The sequence below is a fragment of the Manihot esculenta genome, chromosome 12 (genome assembly GCF_001659605.2).
Source record: "Manihot esculenta cultivar AM560-2 chromosome 12, M.esculenta_v8, whole genome shotgun sequence".
NCBI classification, from domain to species: Eukaryota; Viridiplantae; Streptophyta; class Magnoliopsida; order Malpighiales; family Euphorbiaceae; genus Manihot; species Manihot esculenta.
Window position 1 is genome coordinate 8,024,126 of NC_035172.2, and position 21,160 is coordinate 8,045,285.

Genomic DNA, 21,160 nt, shown 5'->3' on the forward strand with positions numbered 1-21,160 from the left:
TAAGAGATTCAGATATAACATCACAATTTTCGGCCTCTCTATCCTAGCCATCCTCCTAATCCTTGTCTTTCTTTCAAGAAAGTGATTTTTCCCTTCTCTTTTTTTAGATCCATAGACTTCGAGTACTTTTAAATATCCTTTTCTAATGATTCTTAATCTTATGTGTTCATAATCTTCATGATATCATTAGTACTTATATTAATATCAGAGACCTTATTTCTATCAAAAAGTGTAATTTGTAGAGGAATGCTAAGAACAATTACCTCAATTGATTATTCAACAATCTCCAACTTATTAATTGAAAAATATTTATTATATTCTCTCCTTAATTTACTATTAATTATTATACAGAAAAGATGGTTGGACAATCACTTTAATAATATTTTTCAAATGACCGTCCATAACATTTTTCTAATTTTATAACCCTTCATTCGTTGGTCGAACACATTTCAATATTTTTATTGTGGTATAATTACCCATCACAACCCTCGGGAAAGCGAGAGGCTTTATGCTGGGAAAATAATTAAATAGTCCAAGCGCACATAACGAGGTAACGTACAAAACCAATAGTATTAAGACAACTAGAAGATAGTGAGTTTAATAGGTGGTATTAATTTTTTTTCATATATGTTCTAAAGTATACCTGAAACACTCAATAATATCTCCTTGGCGCTGACCATAGAGACTGAGAGGTGAGCCAGACAGTGAGATTGGGGGTAAACACAAAATGCTAGCAAAGGCTGATTCACATATCCCATTGTCTAACAAAAATTGCTATATGGTTCTACATCTAAAGAATTCAAGTGACAAATGAAATAAGAGCTATATAGCATTGAACTGCAACTTCCTACATTGGTCAGTGACAAAATTACTAACATTTACATACTTATCCTATAGGTTTTACCACAGCCCTATAAAGAACCGCAAACGGTTTCACATTCAAGTGATGAATAAAAACCGCAGATCTGCCTCTGTTAATTTTCCCAGGGCATCTGAAGAGCCGCCAACAGTCCTGAGATAGAAGGCATCATATCATGAACAAACGAATATTAAGCAAAATGGACTTCATCCAATAGAACATAATCAAGCTGGAAAACAAATAAGACTGACCCTTCAAACACTAATTCCTTTTTCTCTTGCAGCTGCAAAATCCTCTCCTCAATAGTGTTCTCAATAATAAATCTCACAATTCTACAAATATAAAGCAAATATAACCCCATAATGTGAAACTATCTAGATTTGAAATTCAGACTATCAAAATAGTGGCCTAAATACACACCTGATTGGTTTGTATTGCCCAATACGATGAATTCTATCTTGTGCCTGCCGCTCCACAGCTGGGTTCCACCAAGGATCCATCAAGAAAACCTAAAACATGAGGTCATGACTTAGAAAAGCATACCAATTAAGATACACAGAATAAATACAATGTACAATTACCAGAAGAAATAGAACATAAAAATTGAAATAGAAAGACCAAATGCTTAAAAAGGAATAGAGAAATCAAAATTGAAGAGTGAAAGAACACATGAAATCACCCCAATCCCAAAGAAAAAAAAAGATATTCAGAAATTTAACTACAAACTAAAACCCAAGGATTTGTGACAAGTTCTATTGAAATGTTAGGGGGAATAATTATTCATTTGCCTCTAAGATTAGGTCATAATTACTAGAAGTAGATCCATGCCGTTTGCAGATGGAATTAATTATTCTCCAACATTTTCCATTAAAACTATTTTTCAGGCACAACTTTTTTTTTTAAAGAAACATTCTTGAAACATTTTTTCTAATTTTGTTTTTTTAACATAAAGAAGAACTCAAAGAAAAATTATTAATAGTCTATTTTTGAAATTTCACATTCATTTCAGACCTTTGCTTTATAACAGTTGAGTAACAGAAAAATGAATGGAGGGACTCACTGAATCAAAAGTCGATGACAATTAATTTGATTGTCAAATGAAAGAGTAACTAGTAGTTTGTTAAGTATTATAGGAGAAGGAAGAGAAATGTAAAGGAGGGAAATATGTAATTAGAAATAAGGGTAATTTGGGTATAGAATCATAAAGTAGCTAGACGGCTGGATGGTTGTTATACAGCTGGGTTTTCTATTAGAAGAAATAGTATATATGCGTATGACTCATTGTAGAGAGGTATCCAAACACATTAATACAGAATGCTATTCTCCTTGCCTCTCTAATTTCTCCGTTTCACCTATTTCTCCTTCTCTACTCATAATTCTTCTTCTTTCTCTCCTTTATTTCCTTCTTCAATGCCGTTTGGCAAACTGCTAAGCACAATTGGTATCAGAGCTGTGTTTCATAGCGGGCAATAAGCAATTTTGAGTTGTAAGATGTCCAGATCTATAGTTGTGAGTGCCGAGGCTGTTAGATTGGATGGGTTGGAGGAACACATGAGAGTTATGCAAGAAGAATCTAGGAGGAATATAGAATTGTTGAGAGGAGATGAAACAGAATGTTGTTGAAGCAAAAAATTCCATTATAGAGGAATTTCGATCCCTCCTCATAAAGGGTAAAAGGGTAGTTAATGAGGAGTGTGTGGCTAGGGTTGACACGAAGAGAATCGAGGGTAGAGGGATTTTACCCATACCCAGAGAGAATGTGAATCAAAAGCAGGTTCCAGGATCAAGCAATGGTAGTGTTGGAGTGTTTGGGTCAGTAATGGAGCCTGAGGGTCTACAGAAATATCTCCCTAAAATTGAGGGGAAGGAACTCAGAGTGTGGGTGAGAGAGAAAATGCATCAAATATTTTGAGGTTTACAAAGTTTCAGATGAGGAAGAAGTGGGAATTGCCAGCTTATTCTTGATTGGATTAGGGGTAGAGATTCTCACTCTTGGGAGGACTTTGAGAGGGAATTGTGTGTGAGGTTTGGGGATCAAAGCATAGAAGATATAGTGGAAGAATTTATGAAAATGAGGCAAGAAGAAAGTGTAGAGGAATACCAAGATAAATTTGAAGATATGAAAATTAGAATGGAAAGAGTAATGCCTCAGTTGGGGGAAGACTATTTCCTTTGTGGATTTATTGGAGGCCTGAAAAATGAAATTAGGCCAATGTAGAATATTGAAGCCCACAAATCTAGCACATGCCTTTGAGATTGCTAGATTTCAATAGCAACTCTTAGAGTGTGCTAAGAAAACCACTTATTTTCCTAAAACCAATCAGTCTTGTTCCAAACCAAAGAGTTATATCCAAAATCCTTCTCCACTCAGATTCAGCCAAACAACCCAGACTTCTCCTTACCCACCAAAACCACCCAATTTAGAACCACAACTCCTTCCAAAAACCAAATCTCAATCCAGTGGCAACCAAACACCAAACAAAATCACCTTAGTTCCAAATCAGGGGGCGTGAGACAATCAAAACCCTGTTATAAATGTGGTGGGGAAAGGTATTTTCTTGGGCATCAATGCAAACTGAAAACACTTATGGCTGTGCAAGGTGAAGAGAAAGATGCAGGAAAGGGAGATGAAGAGTGGCATAATGTGATGGAAGGAAAGGAAGAAAAGAATTTAGGAGAAACTTTGTCCTTAAATGCTATAGAGGGCAGTGAAGGAGCTGCTACTATAAGGGTGTTGAGAAAATACAATTCTTGTAGATAGTGGCAGTACATATAGTTTTATGGATGCAAAAGTGGCAGCTGAGCTGAAACTGGCACTAATAGAGGAATGGTCGAAACTTTTATCTCAGCTTAGTTCCCTAATTTTACACCTTCTTGGGGGCAAGGAAGTTCTCATGAAGGGGCTATTTTTACATATTATAGAAGGAAGATAAATGTAAAGGAGGCAAATATGTAATTAGAAATAAGGGTAATTTGGTTATAAAATCATAAAGTAGTTAGACAGCTGGATGGTTGTTATACAGCTGGGTTTTCTGTTAGAAGAAACAGTGTATATGCGGGTGACTCATTGTAGAGAGGTACCCAAACACATTAATACAGAATGTTATTCTCCTTGCCTATCTAATTTCTCCATCTCATGTTATTCTCCTAGCCTATCTAATTTCTCCGTCTCACCTATTTCTTCTCCTCCTCTACTCATAATTCTTCTTTCTCTCCTTTATTTCCTTCTTCAATACCGTGTGGCAAACTGCTATAGTACATAGCTATGACCTAATCTCAGAAGACAAATAGTTATTCATTCAAAGTGGTAAGAGAACCCACAGGGTTTATCATTAAAAAAGCAAAATTGATTAAATTAACTGAACAAACAATTCTATGTTATTCACATGTGACACCCCATTATTTGCATCAAAATAACAGAGCTTCAAACATAGAATTGAACCACCATAAGAAAAAAGAACACTAACATGTGATGCTACTGTCAGATTGAGAGCCACTCCTCCAGCTTTCAAACTCATCAAGAATATTTTGCAATCTGGATCCTCAGTGAATTTCTTGATAGCAGCATCTCTTGCAGCCAAAGTCATGCTTCCCACCAATTGAACGCAATTTACACCAGACTGAAGAAAGACATCCCCTTTAAATGAAATTTTTTCTTTTTTCAAAAAAAATAATGAAATAAAAGACAACTATAAATTATATAAAAAGATAAGAATACATGCACACATATTTACCTTATGTAATGAGTAGCTTATGAGATCCAAGAATGAAGTGAACTGGCTGAAAACAATTCCTTTCGCAGAACCATCCCTTTCAACCATAAATCTAATTTCTTCCCTCTGCAGCCATATAAAATTGCTTTATGCAATAATCATACACTGAAACGCTGCAAATTAGACATGCAATGCAATTTTAGCAGATTTGATGCTGGTAATGTGATTGATAGTATCAAATACGTAAGTAGTTAAGGTATTTATCCTAGACTATTATTATGGTATATTATTGACATTGAGAACTCAAAAAATTATGAAAATTTCTCTCTAGATAATTAGCTTCTCTCCTTTGAATCTTTGAATATTTGTTTCTCTTGATTCCTTTGCTCTTGTGCTACATCAGACAGTATATGGGAAACATAAGAACTACTTGTACAATGTGTTTCAAATCATAAAGCAAGTTCTTTTATTAATCCAAAGAAATAAAATGAATGTAAGACTTTCATGCAACACATACCAAAGCTTCTATCTTTGTGCTTGTCTGAAAATCATTTAATTGTATTCTGTTGAGAATACTGGAGGATTTAAATCCCTTAATGGTTGTCTTAGCAGTCTGATCTCCACAACCAGCATTTGCAGTCAAATCAACAGTAAGTAACTTAGAACAGGTAGGGCAGGAGACTTGTCCCAAGGAAGCAGAGAAATCAAGCAGACAAGCCTTACAGAAGACATGGAGACAGGCAGTAACCTGAAATAGTAGGATTACAAAAGGGAAATTGTTAATGAAGTTGTGCATCAACATCAGAACCAGGAAGGGGAATCAAGTCTTTGTTTACATTCAATGATAATTTTTCCATTATCTTGAACACAAGGGATGTGGTCATGTGAGCATGAAGTCAAGAGTATATGAACCATTATAACCTGATATTCATCCAAGTATGGAGGTTAAGTATTTGAAACAGAAAGTGGGAATGGGACATCATTCCCATTCCTACACCTTCATTCCCGGTATTCAAAGAGCCCCTAGAGGGGCATTAAAAGTTGATGGAAGAATATTAAACAGAAGTACCCAAGGGAAGAAACTATGGAGAAAAGATAGGGAGTGATGTGAATCAAACATCAAAAGGTTGAAAGAACATAATAACAGAAAAAGGAAACTCACCACAGGATCTTCAACTGGTTCATGGCAAATGCCACAACCTTGCTCACTATTATGAGCATAAACCAAGTTTCCTTCTTTTTGTGCTGCAGTTTTAGAATATACTACAAGGTAGGGATGATCAACTGCCTGTAAATTGGCACCAAGAGAAACAAGAATAATCAATGGAAAAGAACAACTTCAAAAATGATGATGCCTTGCAAAACTTTTAGCACTCAAATTTTGAAAATTGCAAGCAGAAGGGATCAGTTTTGCAATTCAAAATTTTCCCCTCTTGTACTTCTGAGAAAAAAAGTACCCTACTTATTTTTTACACTGAAACAGACAACGATAAGAGCACATTAGCTCAGTAGAACTTGCTGGCTTAGCATGTATATACTGCCATAGGTGGTCTACTATCATCACCTATTGAACTCAGAACTAGATAATAATCAATTCAAAAAACCCATAACATAAAAGATTTATAAGTAAATGGCATTTTTGCACAGGATACTTACACTATGTTTGGTTCATTTGTAATTCTCACAATTTTGAGGAATTCAATTGACTTCCATGTTTTATGTGTTTGGTTTATTAAAGTTATAACTCAATTTGAGGAATTCAATTCCATGGACTCGTTTATTACTAAAACCAATTTCTATCAAATTTGATGGAATTTGATTTTGAAATGAATTTCACATAACTTACATAACAATATTCTTTGGATAAAAATGCCCATATCATACAATTATCTCTCAATCATCCATCTCCTTATATTTAATTAAACTCTATTGAATAAAGAAGAGGAAACCATAAAAATAGCTTTCTATTAATTTACTATTAATATGTCTAGACTCTAGACAACTATATAATATGTTTTATTTTCCCCAACTTTATAACATCTAAGCTTATTATGCTCTGAATAACACTACTTATTTAGTTATGTAAATATCCTGTATTATGACACATGTAAATTTATTTATAAATATATTATTAATGGATATATATGTTTGCTAATTGTTATAAGCTTATTAAATATAAAGTTTTTTTATAGAACAAAAAATTAAAATTTTTTAATTTTACTTTTGAGAACACTTCAGGAAATGAAAACAATGAATTTCAATTATAAAATTATTCCAAACATGAGTTACATGGAAGTGGAATATAATTGAATTATCCATTTTAAGTTGTGTTGAACCAACCAATGGAATCCATTTCAAATGAATTCTATCAAAAATTCAATTGAATTCTGGTGGAGCAAAGAACCAGAAAATTAACAGGAAAGGATATGAGTGGATATAGGAGAGAAAAGTCGGTATTTCTTGATTTCTTGGCCTCTGCCAATTACAAATTTAAGAAGAAACAAGATTACCAATTTCCTGAAATATTCCTCCCAAGCTAACAGTTGGCTAACAACTTTTTACTAATTTTTTTCATACCCTACACCTGTAATCCATCTGCTGCTTTTATATAGATTCCTTATGCTCACTAGATCCAACAGCTCCTTCCGTGCAATCTGCTCCTCTCTTCTTGTACCTTGTGGAACATGCCTTCCATTGTCTAAGGGCCAATCTATGGGATGGGCCTCTAATCGGTTTAACAGCTGCATTCCCATCAATTGGCTCATCTAGATCTTCAACATCATCAGCAATAATGGCACGAAAAGATTTGAGAGGACACTCATGTAAGGGAGAATATGTCTACTTACATCTAAAACAGAGGCCTTTAGCACGAAGGTCATTATACTCCTGGGTAGTTAAATGGCAGAGTGGGCATGGCTTTGGAGGTATAGTGGTGGAAGGGGGAGAAGGTCGTTGGGAGATCGGCTAGGTGATAATGGTTTGAGGTTTTGGATAGGGTGGGAGGTATATGTTTTGGAGAAAACTGGTGCAGGGAAGGCAGAGAAATGGATTTGGTGGTCGTTGTAATGGGTAATGGGGTAAGAGGTGAGTTGTTGACATGGGAAAGGAAATAGGGAAGGGGTACCTGCAAAATGGAGCTCATGCTCAATCTCTTTGGCAAAAAGCATAGTCTTGAGAATTTAAGCAGTTTCATGATGTCGCAAACGAACTTGATAGCTTCAGACAACCCACTAAGAAAATAACCCAAATAGTGTTGTTCAAATAGAGGTGTGATCTGTGCGATAGAAGCAGCAAATTGATCAATATATGCATCTACAGTAGCAGTTTGTTTTAAAGCAACCAATCTTTCAAAAGGGTTAGTAATAGAATCCCCACCATAACGAACTACGAATTCCTCGTATAGTTGTTCCTAGAAAATAGATGGGTTGTGTTGGCGCAACCAACGAAACAAATGCAATGCAGTCCCTTCCATACAAATTAAGGAAAGAGAAACTTTCATCTCATATCTGGTTTGGTGTATTTCAAAGCATTGGTTAGCTCTAGCTAGCCAACCAAAAGGATCCGTACCATCAAAGCTAGGAGGATCAAGTTGTTTGACAATGGGTGTAGAAGGGTTCAAAATTTGGAGTAGGGGTAATGGTGAAAGTTGGGGTTTGAGAAGAAGACAAAAAAGGGGAGATGAAGATGGAGTAGGAGGATTTTCAATGACAGTTTTACCTTTAGCAATAGTGGTAAGGAGTTCTTCAATGGCAGCTAGTTTGGAATGTAGTTGTTCATTGTCCAATCAGAGTTCGGTTACCCCGTCGTCCAAGAGAGCCAAATTCTTCTCCACTATTTTGACACGAGAATCCATACGAGTTTTGGGCATTCACACCAAAAGATCGAACCAAATTGGTGGAGCAAAGAACCAGAAAATTAACGAGAAAGGAAATGTGAGTGGATAGAGGAGAGAAAAGTCAGTATTTCTTGATTTCTTGGCCTCTGCCAATTACAAATTTAAGAAGAAACAAGATTCCCAATTTCCTACAATATTCCCTAGAGAAATATTCCACCTAAGATAACAGCTGGCTGTTAACCTTGTACTAATTCTTTTTGTTAAATTTGGGTCAGGCCTAACTCACCCCAAAAGCTAGCTCAAGGGGGAAGAGTGCCTATGGCTCATATAAGAGGCACTTTACCCATTTCCACAACCGATGTGGGATTCAACACTTTTCATACCCTACACCTGTAATCCCTCCCCTTTACATAGATTCCTTATGCTCACTGGTTCCAACGGCTCCTATGCAATCCGCTCCTCTCTTCTTGTACCTTCTGAAATATTCCTTCCATTGTCTAAGGGCCAATCTCTGGGCTGGGCTTTTAATCGGGTTAAAGGCTGCATTCCCATCAAATTCCACGTAATTTTTTGAAATAGAATTGAACCAAAAACTATGTTATACTGCTTTACCTGTCAACTACTTCACGTGTCTAGTAATGCAAGATACTAGCCTTTGTTGGGCAGGTGTGCTATGTATCTAAATCTTTCTTTATCATGAGATTAGAAAGGAAAGCAAATGAAAATATTCCCTTTCACTCTGCCTATTCTACTACTACTACTACTACTAGGATGGGCATTATGCATATCTGCTCGAGGTCAGACATCTGAGTTCACATTCCACAGGATCCAGGACGCCATTTTGCCACACCTGCAAGCAGTGGTCTAACAAACTGAAAGAAATTAGGTTGTAAAAGGTGTGTGTGACTGAAATGCACTTGAAACTTTCATTGTGGCAAATAAGTGCAGTAACGGTTGCATAGAACAATTAATTTTCCAGATTATATGGAATAAACCATCACAAACGAATTTCATTCACCTGCCGCAAACGAGTGAGGAGGTCAAATATGTGTGCATAGTTATTCATTACAGTTCCAGCCGTGACATATCTGTAAAGAAAAGAACGGGCAATTAGTCTTACAGTGTAAGCACAACTGTTTGTGATAGCATAAACATATCACATTTGTGGGTATAGTAAATAATAATAGGAAACACATAAACCCTTTAAATTAGAGTTGGAATGGTAGACCAGGATATTGCAATTTGTCTGAGGAGAAAGCAACACAGGTAAAACATGGCTTACGTATTAAATTGTGCCTGGCTTTCATTATATAATGACTGATAATAATCTTCTTCCTTAACATCCAGAGTATCACGCCTCAACATAACCTGGAGAAGAAGAGATGCAGGTACTGATATTAGAAAGCCTGAAACTAGCTTAGTTGTAATTTTGAACTTAGAGTAGGGGAACTTTACCATCCTAGGAGGAAGAGCAAGGTCAGCAGCTCTACCCTTTTTGGTGCGTCTAAGCACTATGTTTCTCAAAACTTTTTGTGTGAGCAATACCATAGCTCTTTTTCCAATGTCAATAGTTCCATTTGCTTGTATTGGATTAGAAATGTACTAACAAGGAAAAAGGAAACAACATATATTAGAATTAAAAAACATGTTTCAGTAACTATAACTACCTAGTTTTTTATAATAACAAGAGAAGCAGAGAAGGAATCTGCAGAACTCACTTTATTCCACCAACAAAAATGTCTCACAGAACTGTGGGGGCAGCTTAAGCATTGTGCTGATGACCTGCAGGCAGTAGGTTAACAAAAGAGCGAGCAACCATCTTAACAGCTAGACATTTTAAACTAAATAAATAATCAAAGTAGTATTATGCAGATAAGAAGAGAAAATGATCCTCCAAATTTATGGCAGGGAAGAGAGAAAAAGGGGGAAGATTCTTTAAAAGAAAAAGTAATGTATTTTAGAAGACCTTGTTTATGCATGTATTAAATCCATTTTTACAAATATCATAAATGTTAATTGTCAAAAAGAACTTCCAAGTTCAGCAGCAATATTTAAACTGAAGGTGACATGTCATATGACACATGGTTGTTAACAACCACATGATATGAGGTGAATTACATCAGTAATTAGCATCAATGAAATTCAACCCACAAGACCATGGTACAAAGAAAATGACAAAAGATACTAGGTGTGTCCTAACAGGTTGAATCTAAGTAGGATTCCAATTTCTTGGTGTACAAAACTCATTTTAAAACAATGTGTATTTAGGAAATGAGAAAATATATTGTTGCTTTGATTTTCACATAGCCAAAAGAAGCACACTAATTTTTCTATCAGCCTTGCATAGATTCACAAGCAAGGTCAATCAGATCCTTATAAATCTTTAAATCTCAACCATACCTATAATCAAGGGTTCGGCAATCACAATCCTTGCACAAGTAATAAGAGTATGGGACTATTTGCAAGAATCGTACCTGGGAAAAATGAAAGCTCAAATACATAAGTTGGTCAACAAAGTCCTCGCTGCTACAGCATATTGTTCTAAATATATTGAACTTACCAAAGAATAAAGTTCTCCAACACGATTTTGAAGGGGAGTGCCACTTAAAGCCCATTTATATGAAGATTCTAAAGCAAAAATAGCTTTTGCAGTATTACAACGCCTATCTTTCACATAATGAGCCTATTATGGAAAGGAAAAAAAATAAAGCGAAGCATATATATTATCCTATGATATTAATGCAAAATATAATAAATAAATAAATAAAATAAAATTGTACAATTAAACGAAGTTAGACAAGAAAGGACCTCCTAATATTTATAATACTAAAAGTTTCCTTAAAACATAATATTCCTGCATTTGTATCAAATTGAATGCATTATCTAATAACAGAAAACAAATATCAAGAAACGTAGCACATCAGTAACAGATTACTGATTTAGATTTCCCATGTTAGTGATATCATGAATGGGATATTTCCAAGTCACTGATTTTAAAGTGACTAACAACAGTCAAAGTTTATGACAGAATTATGCAGCAACCCAACTGCTGTCATGAAATGAAGTGCAAATTAGTTCCAGTAACTGTCAATTAGAGTAAAAACATATAGTTAAGCAAAACACAAATTATGTATGACATTGTCCGTATCCTGAGAGGTTCCCAATCCCAACTTCAACCAATGCCTGTAGAGCACAAAGATGAGTGATTAAACTATAAAACATAGACAAAAAACCAATCCCAATGATACATTTAGCATTTTCTTAATATTGTTTCACAAGTAAATTAGCAGGATTATCTCATGAGAAACCGTAGCAAAGTTTGAGATAACATTCTAGAATTTACTTCAATTGCATAAACAACAGAAACTCTTAAAGAGGTACCAATTCCATTCTCTACATTCTTTAATATATCAAGTCCAAATCATAAAATTACCAGCATGCATGTAGATACAGATAAATACAAGGGGAGGCAGAGCAGAAGCTCTTAACCTGAGACAGGATCATTTGTTCCTATTTTATCTTTGGTTTAAGTCCAGAACAGATCAACCAGTGGCAACTGGAAACTTCAAATTCAAAGGACAAAAACAAAGACACCAGAAAGTTACTTCATGCCATCTTACCTCATCCAAAATAATGCGATCCCACTTCACTGAGTGCAGAAGTGACTTCTCTTTGCGCAAGGCCTGTTCAACATCCAAATTCTCCATAGCCTCAATATCATCTTCCACACCATGCTGTTTCCTTTTCTTCTTTCGAGCTCCCTTCATTACATTATCCTGAAATTCATGACTTTTGACTTCACCAGATTCTTTTTTCTGCATAGAAGCTAGTGATCCATTTTTGAGCTTCTTCCTATCTTGCTTAGACTGCTTTGCAGTTCTAATGGCATCAGGGCCACAATAATACTTCTGGTGAATGAAGAGTTTGTTTTCATGGAATGACTTCCCACAGTAAGGACACTTCTCCTTAGGCGGCATCATGTATTTTCTGAATTCAGCCTCAACAGTACTATAGGTTGTTATAACAAAATCATAATCAGAGAACTTTTTAGAACTCTTCTCTCTATTGGCTCCATGATAAACCAGTACCTTGGTGCTTCCTTTTGCAGTAAATCGATCAATCTCACTTACCCACTGACTCACTGCTACCACAGGACAGACTACAAGGGTGGGTTTGGTTCCAGCAATATCAATGGATGAACCTGGTAACGTTGTGGCTCCAAAGGATTCCTGGTTTTTCTGCAAAATTTCTCGTTTGGCAAGGACCAAGGAAATCGCTTGAATGGTCTTACCCATTCCCATCTCATCAGCAAGAATTCCCCCCTTGGTCTCTGACTCTTCCTGCTTTAGAGACCAGGCCAACCATTCCTTTTGGTATCTTAACAAAGGCATAATCAAATCCTGTGGTGGTTCAACCGCTTCATTCACAATACCATGTTGATGGTCCAAATCAACATAATCCGTCAAGTGTTCATCAATCCATTTATCATACTCTTCTTCCCAAATTTCCCACATCAATGGTGGCTCAGACCTATTTTTATCCCGCTTCCTTCTTGACCTATAAGCTCTCTTCCCTTTCTCTGCAACATATTTAACTTGAGCTGCTCTTGGCAGCTGTTCACTATTAGACCCGATACTTATTTCAGCAGAAGGCTCTGGATAATCAGAAATGTCAAGATCCCTAGTACTCATAGAAACTAGAAAATTATCTTCCTGATCATCAATGTCAATGCTGATTTTAGTATTTGCTTTTTGCTTTTTGCCCGAAACCTCTTCAACCATTTCACCTACAATAGTATTTTAATGTGTCAGCAACATAACATGTTTCAATGTCTAACAAACTTTTTAAGTTCAACCACATTCATTTCAGTGGACTACAAAGTTCTTTAAAGTCATTTAATCTTACTTTTCATTAAAACAACAAATAATCTCATGTCCAAATCATGCACACTTATCAGTGCACAAAACTTCAACCAGAAAAAGAAAATATTTAAAAGAAGGAACAAACTAAAAGAAAGAAAGGATATGCGAAGTACATTCATCATCGGAGTTGCTATCATCAGAATGTGAAGACAGGACGTATAATTCCACATCAGAGCCACAGCCATGTGATGGGCTACCACCGTCAGCTTCTCTAAAGAAATCATGTTCCCCTTGCTCAGCGTCTGCTCCAGCAAAATACATCAAAACAGTCAGAAAGAGGGCAACAATGGTTACGGGAAAATGCAATCAAAACGAATTATATAACATGCACAGAGAGAAACTGACTCAATATAAAATTAAACACACCAAAAACAAAATACAAATTCACAACCTCCACGACCATGCAAACCCTCAAAATTTCAAAACCTAATAATCAAAATTTAAAAATTGCTCAAAAACCTAAGATTCAACCTCTTTAATCATACAAGCCATATCAATAGAGCAAAAAAATAAGTAATTGAGAGCAAGAACCTTACCATCGATGGAGGGTTTGGAGATTCTTTTACGAGGACGGAGCTCCATTTGGATTCAAAACGAAAAAGGGAAGTAATTGAAGGCTTTTAGGTTTCGATAATCGATTTTTTTTCTGGTTTTGGGACTAGTTAAATAGAAGAGATTGATCGACTGATAGATGGAAGAGTATAGTTTAGAGGAGAGTGCCTTAGTCTCGAAAAATGAGCATTTGATTTTGGAGACTTGTCAAGTAACTGGCAGGGGAACGCTTTATAGTGAGTAGGCTAAACGGCGGGAAACTAAGTCCTATGCAGGAGACTTTCGCTGCATGCCTTGATTGGAGGGTAATAAAATGGTAAAAAGCCTCAAGTCCTCTTACTAGGAATATTCTCTCCCTCTCTAGTCATCTAAAGCGAGGTTTGTTTTTTTTAAAAAAAAAATTAATGATGAAAATAAGGATATAAATGAATAAAATATATGTAAAAATTAAATTATTTAAATTTAATTTATATTAATAATATTTAAATTAGTCTTAATTTTAATTAAAAATTAATTTAAATTATTTAAAATTTATCATAAATTTAATTATTATTATTTAAATAAAATTTAAATTTGTTTAATTTTATATATTTTAATTAATAATTTATATAAAAAATATTTTTCATTAATAATTTTTATTTAAAAATTTTAATATTTCTAAAAAATATTTAAATTTTATTTTTTAAAAAAATATAAAAGTATTATAAATATTATTATAAAATATATATTTTTATATTTATTTTATTATTTATGTAAACAAATTCAAATCATAAATACTCTATAAATAAAATTTAAATTCATTTTAAATTTAATTATAATTATTTAAATTTATTTTATTAAAATTGAATCAAATTAAATATTTAAAAATATTCAATCTGTTGTGCTCCTAATTTTTTTATTATTGTCAAAAGATCAAAGATTATGTTGATAGGAGCTAAAGCCAAAAAATACACCACAAACAAGAAAAGCTACTAAAAGTTCAGCCCCAGAAAATCAAAGATTATGTTGAAAAAATTTTTCTCTAGTCTAACTAAAGCAGAGGAAGTGTTATATTGGTAAAAAGAGTTAATTACATAATAATATTGAGTGGCAATTTAATAATAAAATTTACTTTTTTTTTAAATAAAAGCAAATATTTTGTGATTTCCTCCTAATCTAGCATCAATCTATAGAAAATAGAATAAAAAAAATATTTACAGCCTCTCAAAGGGAATGAGAAAAAATTCACAATTTAGATGAAAAGGAGAAGTGACCCCTCACCCAAAGGGAGCATTTTTTTCAAATCATGCAAAAATGGAGAAATATTTTCAAAAATATGCAGGATTCGAAAATATTTTCGAATTCTGTGTATCAACGCAGCGTGTTCGCCAGTCATACTGGCGAACACGCTTGTTCGACACCCATGGTGTCGAAGCGTCAAACTCTCCCTTGCTGGCGAACAAGCTCGTCCGTGCCACGGAAGCAGTTTGCACTGCTCCCGTGGCACGCCAGCTTGGCGGAAAGAATTGTTCGCCACTTAAAGTGGCGAACAATTGTGCTGAGTGGCATGTTTGCCACCCAAGGTGGCGAACATGCACAGAAAACTAGCCTTGTCAGAATCCCTAACGAGGGTTGATTTTCACATGCATGTAGGGTTGATTTTCACATGCATATACCACAGGAATTTGTTCGCCCGCATCCGAATAAATTCTTGTAAAAATAAAATTTTTAAAATAAATATATATTTAAAAAATTTAGAAAAATTAATAAAATTTTATACTAAATTAAAATATATTTATTGATATTAATTAAAATATATTAATATTAAATTTATTTTGTATACTTAAAATTATATATTTTTTAATCATCAATCAATTAATAACTTATTTCTAATTTTATTATAAAATTATTTTTAATAATATTATTGTTATAATATTTAAATTTAAATTATCTAATCTATTATTTAGTAAATTTATATATTTTAAAATTAAAATATTTTATAAATTTAAATAGTGTATGAAAAAATTATTTATTATTAAAATATTATATATATATATTTTTATTTTTAAAAAATTAAAATTTATTATACTGTTAAAAATAAAATTTAATATTTTTAAAATAAAATATAATTAATTCTCATTAATTTATATATTGTTATAATATTTGAATTTTAAATATTATATTCTTTTAAAAAAAATTTTAAACTATCATTTAAAAAATTTCTTGAGACATTACTTTACAAATATTTAAAGATATACATTATTTTTATTCAACTTTATTGCAATCTTTATTATATTTTACAGATAATTTATCATAAAAATATAATTAAATAATTTTTTAATTAAATCATTGATGGACGGTTAACATTTTTTTAAATAATTATTTATTTATTCTCTTAAATTAAAATACTAATTATTAAATTTTTAAAAATTTTTAACTTCATTTAATAATATTTTTAAATTTATAAAAATTACATAAAAAATATATTAACAATACTATTTATTCTGAAATATCTTATATTTTTTAATTTTAAATTTAATATATCTTACTATTTTAATTTATTATTTCATTTTCATATATAAAGTAAAAATATATATATATATTTTAAAATTAAAAAAAAATTAGAAAAACCTGATCAACGGTGTGTTGAAGAAGATGTGGTGATCTATGCCAATGCGAAGAACCGGAGATGGAGAAGTGAAGAGCCGGAGGAGGAGAAGTGAAGAGCCGGAGAGGAAAATCAGTGCTGAAGAGGAAGAATTAAAGCTCAAAAGAAAGAGAGGGTGGGAGAGGAAGAATAAATGCCAACGTCTCCCCTGTGCATGCAGGCCCGCGTGGCTCTGCATGCAGAAGAAAAGTGTTCGCCATTGTAAGTGGCGAACACTTTTCTTTTGGTCAAAAGCTAATCCCTGACGAAGCTTTGATATTTGAGCATGTTCGCCACCTTGGGTGGCGAACATTCCACGCAGCAGAATTGTTCGCCACCTTGGGTGGCGAACAATTCTTTCCGCCAAGCTGGCGTGCCACGGGAGCAGATTGCACTGCTCCCGTGGCCCGAACGAGCTTGTTCGCCACTCATAGTGGCGAACAAGCTCAGCAAGGCAGAGTTCGACACCCATGGTGTCGAACTCTCCCTTGTTCGACACCATGGGTGTCGAACAAGCGTGTTCGCCAGTATGACCGGCGAACACGCTCCGTTGACACACAGGATCCGAAAATATTTTCGGATCCTGCATATTTTTGAAAATATTTCTCCATTTTTGCATGATTTGAAAAAATGCTCCACCCAAAGGGGCAGGACACGAATAACTGTAGCGATAGGAAAAGAGAACTAAACCTTAGAAACAAAAGCAAAACTTGAGAAAAAAAAAGCCCTCCCTAATCTAATTAGAGACAGGAAGCATTATGTTGATGGAAAGATTTAATTACCGAATGGTGTTGAGTGGCAATTTAATTATTAAAAGTTTTTTTTATAAATAAAAAGCTACTATAATTTAATTTGACTAATTGATTGAAAAAAATTCATTACGTAATTTTGCATATTTTGGAAGAATTTTTCCAACATTTACTATTTGGGTGTAATTTTTATTAATTTTTAAAAATTAAAATGTCAGAGTTATGGTAGTATGCTACATATAATATTTTTGGTATTACATAACATCCACCCAAATAAATTTATGAGTTGTGACTACAAGACAAAAGCAATCTGACAAAGATCTGACAAATAGAAAATGCGGTCTCATTATAGGAAAAGAAGACCCAGACACTTTGACACTCGAAATACTATCAAGACTCAATATTGGATAAACCGAGTCTTAGTACAGAGTTACAGTTTTCAGACACATTCCCATTTCGGTAGAGATCACGGGACTACCAATTTAATTGGCTGACGATGTCCATTATCGAGCAGGCTACCACATCACCGCCAGATTTTCATGAAACACTATATTTATCTTCATCCTCTCACAGTATAAAATGAGAACATCCCAGAGGTAAAAGGTACGTTATTTTTTAACACAAAAACTATAAGCAATTCGTTATTCTCTTCTCATCACGATCTTGACTTGAACGTCGGAGTGGCTGCTGTGAGCATCCACCACCACCTCACACTTTCTTCCTTGCAAGCTCTAGCCAATTACAATACAATTCCACTTCGGCCACGTCATCAATCTAATCTCAGCAACATTATTTGGTTCCATTGCCGGAAAATCCATTGAATCTCCTTCATTCATTTGGATTATGATCGATTTTCTATTCCTTCTCTCTCCTCTCGAAATGTCGCAGCTAATGTTGCAACCAATGAGAGAGTCATCGTTTCTTTTGTCCTAAATATCTGAGAGAACACACCCCTAATGGTTAATGAAACAGACCTTAATAATTTGAACAACGAGCAGATACTCCAGTATATTCAAATATTGCAGGCTACTCTCGGACAGTATAAGGAACGGAAAAAAGTGTCTAAGATGTACCCTGGTAGAAAAGAGGAACCTTTCATAGACATCCCAAAGGCCCAAATAAAAACGACCAAAGTACAGCATAAAGGTAAGTCCGAGTCTGAAGATAAATCAGATGAGGTTCCAAAAGGAGTGAATTGGAAGCTAGTACAGGTCGTACAAAGATATTAAAAGGAACAGGAAGAGGATTTTAGTCTAGACGGGGTTTCACCTCTTTCGGAAGAAACACTAGCGGAAACGTTCCCCACTAAGTTTAAGTTGCCTAGTTTGGATAAGTATGATGGAACGACAGACCCTCGAAACCATTTAGCCATCATCAGGAAGACCATGCAGCTTCAAGATGTAAATAATTTTGTGTTATGCCGAGTGTTCCTGTAAACACTTACGAGTTTGGCTCATAAATGGTATCAACACATAAGCTCAAGTTTAATCCAAAATTTTATACAGTTTACTACGATATTCAAATTCATATTTATCACTTGTATACCTTCAAAAAAGCTTTCCTCAGACCTGCGGAAGATTTGCCAGGAAAAGAAGGAGTCTTTGAAGAGTTTTATTGTCCGTTTCAATGTTGAAGCCATATAGGTAAAAGAGTTAAATATGAGATAGTATGTGAGACATTGAAGAAAGGAACCCATAATGTTAAGTTCATAGATTCCTTAATCAAAGACCCAGTGATAACATACCAACAGCCAATAGAGAAAGCCTAGAAGTATATCAAGTTAGATGATGAGATACAAACATTAAAAGAAGATAAGAACGCGAGTCAAAAGCTAAATCAAAAATTCGGAGGTGAGCCCTTAAAGTGGATCACAGGAGCTATCACATCTCATGAAAAAAGGACGAATAGGGTAAGTATAGGAATTACACCCACTAAATGACTTACGAACTCATATCTTAATGTAAATAAGAGAGAATGACAAAGAGATCAGGTGACCTCCCAAGCTAAATCCCGAGAAGGCGAACAGACAGGACATAACCAAATATTATCACTTTCACGAAGATCATGGCCACACAATGAAAGAATGTCAACAACTAAAGGATGAAGTTGAGAGGCTCATAGGGATGACACCCTTCGAAAATTCACAAGAAAAGAAAAAGAAGGGCAAAAGTCCGAGTTTGAGGAATTAACGCCAGAGATGACTCCTGATCAAGAACCCGTGGGAGTCATACATGTGGTAACAAAAGGACCCGATGAAGGATAGATAACATTACAGCCTAGTTACCCTTAAAGCAAGGAGAACATTCCCCTGTAAGGGTTGTCCGCCCGAAGTATCTATTCTGATATTGTTTACATTCTGACAAGCAATTTAGTTTTATCCTCGTACGTAAATGAAGGAGATTCTTTTAATAATAAAGTCAACAAAAAATTTTTACACGGTATGTTTTTAAAAGGCCCCGCCAGACTAGGATGTTGGTCCCACAAATCAAGACTATAAAGCAAATTTTAGTCAAGCTAGGTCATAAAGTAATTTTTCGCCAGACGAATCGGCCGTTAGTCCCATGAATCAATGCCATAAGGCAAATTTTAGTCAGGCCAGGTCACAAGACAATTTTTGCCAGACCACTCGGGCATTGGTCCCACGAATTAAGGCCATAAGGTAAATTTTAGTCAGGCCAGGTCACAAGATAATTTTCGCCAGACCACTCGGGCGTTGGTTGTAACAGCCCGGAAACCGAACTGCCACCGGCACTAGGATCCAGATCGACTTAAGGTCGCCGGGACCCGTAGTAAGCCTGCTATCCTGTCTGTATACCTGTGAAATCCCATACATGATCATACATTTGCTGTAAAACATAAAACTGTTCTTCATTCCAAGGCTTAACCTGTGCATGCACTCTCTCTGTAATCCCTACTAGAGCTCCTCATGGCCCTAGGCGGATCAAACTCATAATGTTAAGCCTGGTTTTACTCATAAACATACAACAATATATGTAAACATAAACGGATCATGTGAAAAGAACAAGGGATTACAACTCTTATAGTCAAGCACCATTCTATACACTATACATAAATCTTATCTCTTTACATTTACATGTACATGTCCACACTAGCTATTACAAAACTCTGTACTCTTTCTGTACCCTGCTGAGTTCTCTCTGACCTCTGAACCTGCACAACTGGAGTTAGGGGAGAGGGATGAGCTACAATAGCCCAGTGAGTAGAATAGGCAAATACAGGTGATAAAACATGCTCTCATGGAATGCAACACATAATCACATAACCTCGGCCGGACGGATCAAAACTCCCTCTATCTCATCTGGGATACCGGAGTATCATGTGCCTGGTCCCCGTAGGGCTGTTCCAGGTCTTTATGTATATGTGCCTGGTCCCCGTAGGGCTGTTCCAGGTCTTTCCTCTGAGGGCTAATGAATCCTCACGAAGTCCGTGCCGTCTCACATAAGCAATGTACAAGGAGCAGTGCCAAGTACAAGGATATATGCAATGCATCATCTTTGTGTACACTAATGCACTCACCCTAAAGCATAGTCATGATGCATGAAGCATGAGAAAATATCAGTTATCATATTAAAACATTACGTTAAATTCCACTCACCTGTAGGGCTCTCTGAACTGACTCTGCAGGTTCTGACTCTGGACTCACTGCTGATGTCCCTGATTCCTCTGGTCCGTACCTACACAGGTGGACTCAAATGAGGGACTAAACTTACTCTAGAACATCTCTACGAAACTCCCCAAAACCCCTCTAAACGATCCTAAAACCAACACATAAAACATGCAAAAGAAAGCTGGACAGGGCACTTTCGGCGGCAGGTTCGGCGGCCGAAACCCCTCTCCAGAGACGAAACTCATGCATGTTCGGCGGCACCTTCGGCGGCCGAAG

The 21,160-nt window shown here is 35.2% G+C and overlaps 1 protein-coding gene across 2 annotated transcripts; it reads right to left on the minus strand.

Annotated features, from left to right (window-relative positions):
• Positions 1-717: 717 nt before the first annotated feature.
• LOC110627318 (DNA repair protein RAD16) lies at positions 718-14,184 on the minus strand. 2 transcript variants are annotated; one of them, XM_021773583.2, is made up of 16 exons: positions 13,866-14,183; positions 13,443-13,571; positions 12,028-13,193; positions 10,968-11,090; positions 10,808-10,881; positions 10,126-10,189; positions 9,863-10,009; positions 9,690-9,775; positions 9,426-9,495; positions 5,735-5,860; positions 5,090-5,320; positions 4,594-4,698; positions 4,327-4,479; positions 1,280-1,368; positions 1,111-1,191; positions 718-1,012 (listed from the first exon to the last, which is right to left on the minus strand). In XM_021773583.2, the coding sequence occupies exons 1-16, from the start codon at positions 13,909-13,911 to the stop codon at positions 940-942; spliced, it is 2,763 nt and encodes a 920-aa protein (XP_021629275.1). In that variant the 5' UTR covers positions 13,912-14,183; the 3' UTR covers positions 718-939. The 2 variants fall into 2 exon arrangements, with proteins under 2 accessions (XP_021629275.1, XP_021629276.1); XM_021773584.2 differs by lacking the exons at positions 718-1,012; positions 1,111-1,191; positions 1,280-1,368; positions 4,327-4,479 and having other exon boundaries at positions 4,600-4,745; positions 13,866-14,184.
• Between the last annotated feature and the right edge of the window lie 6,976 nt (positions 14,185-21,160).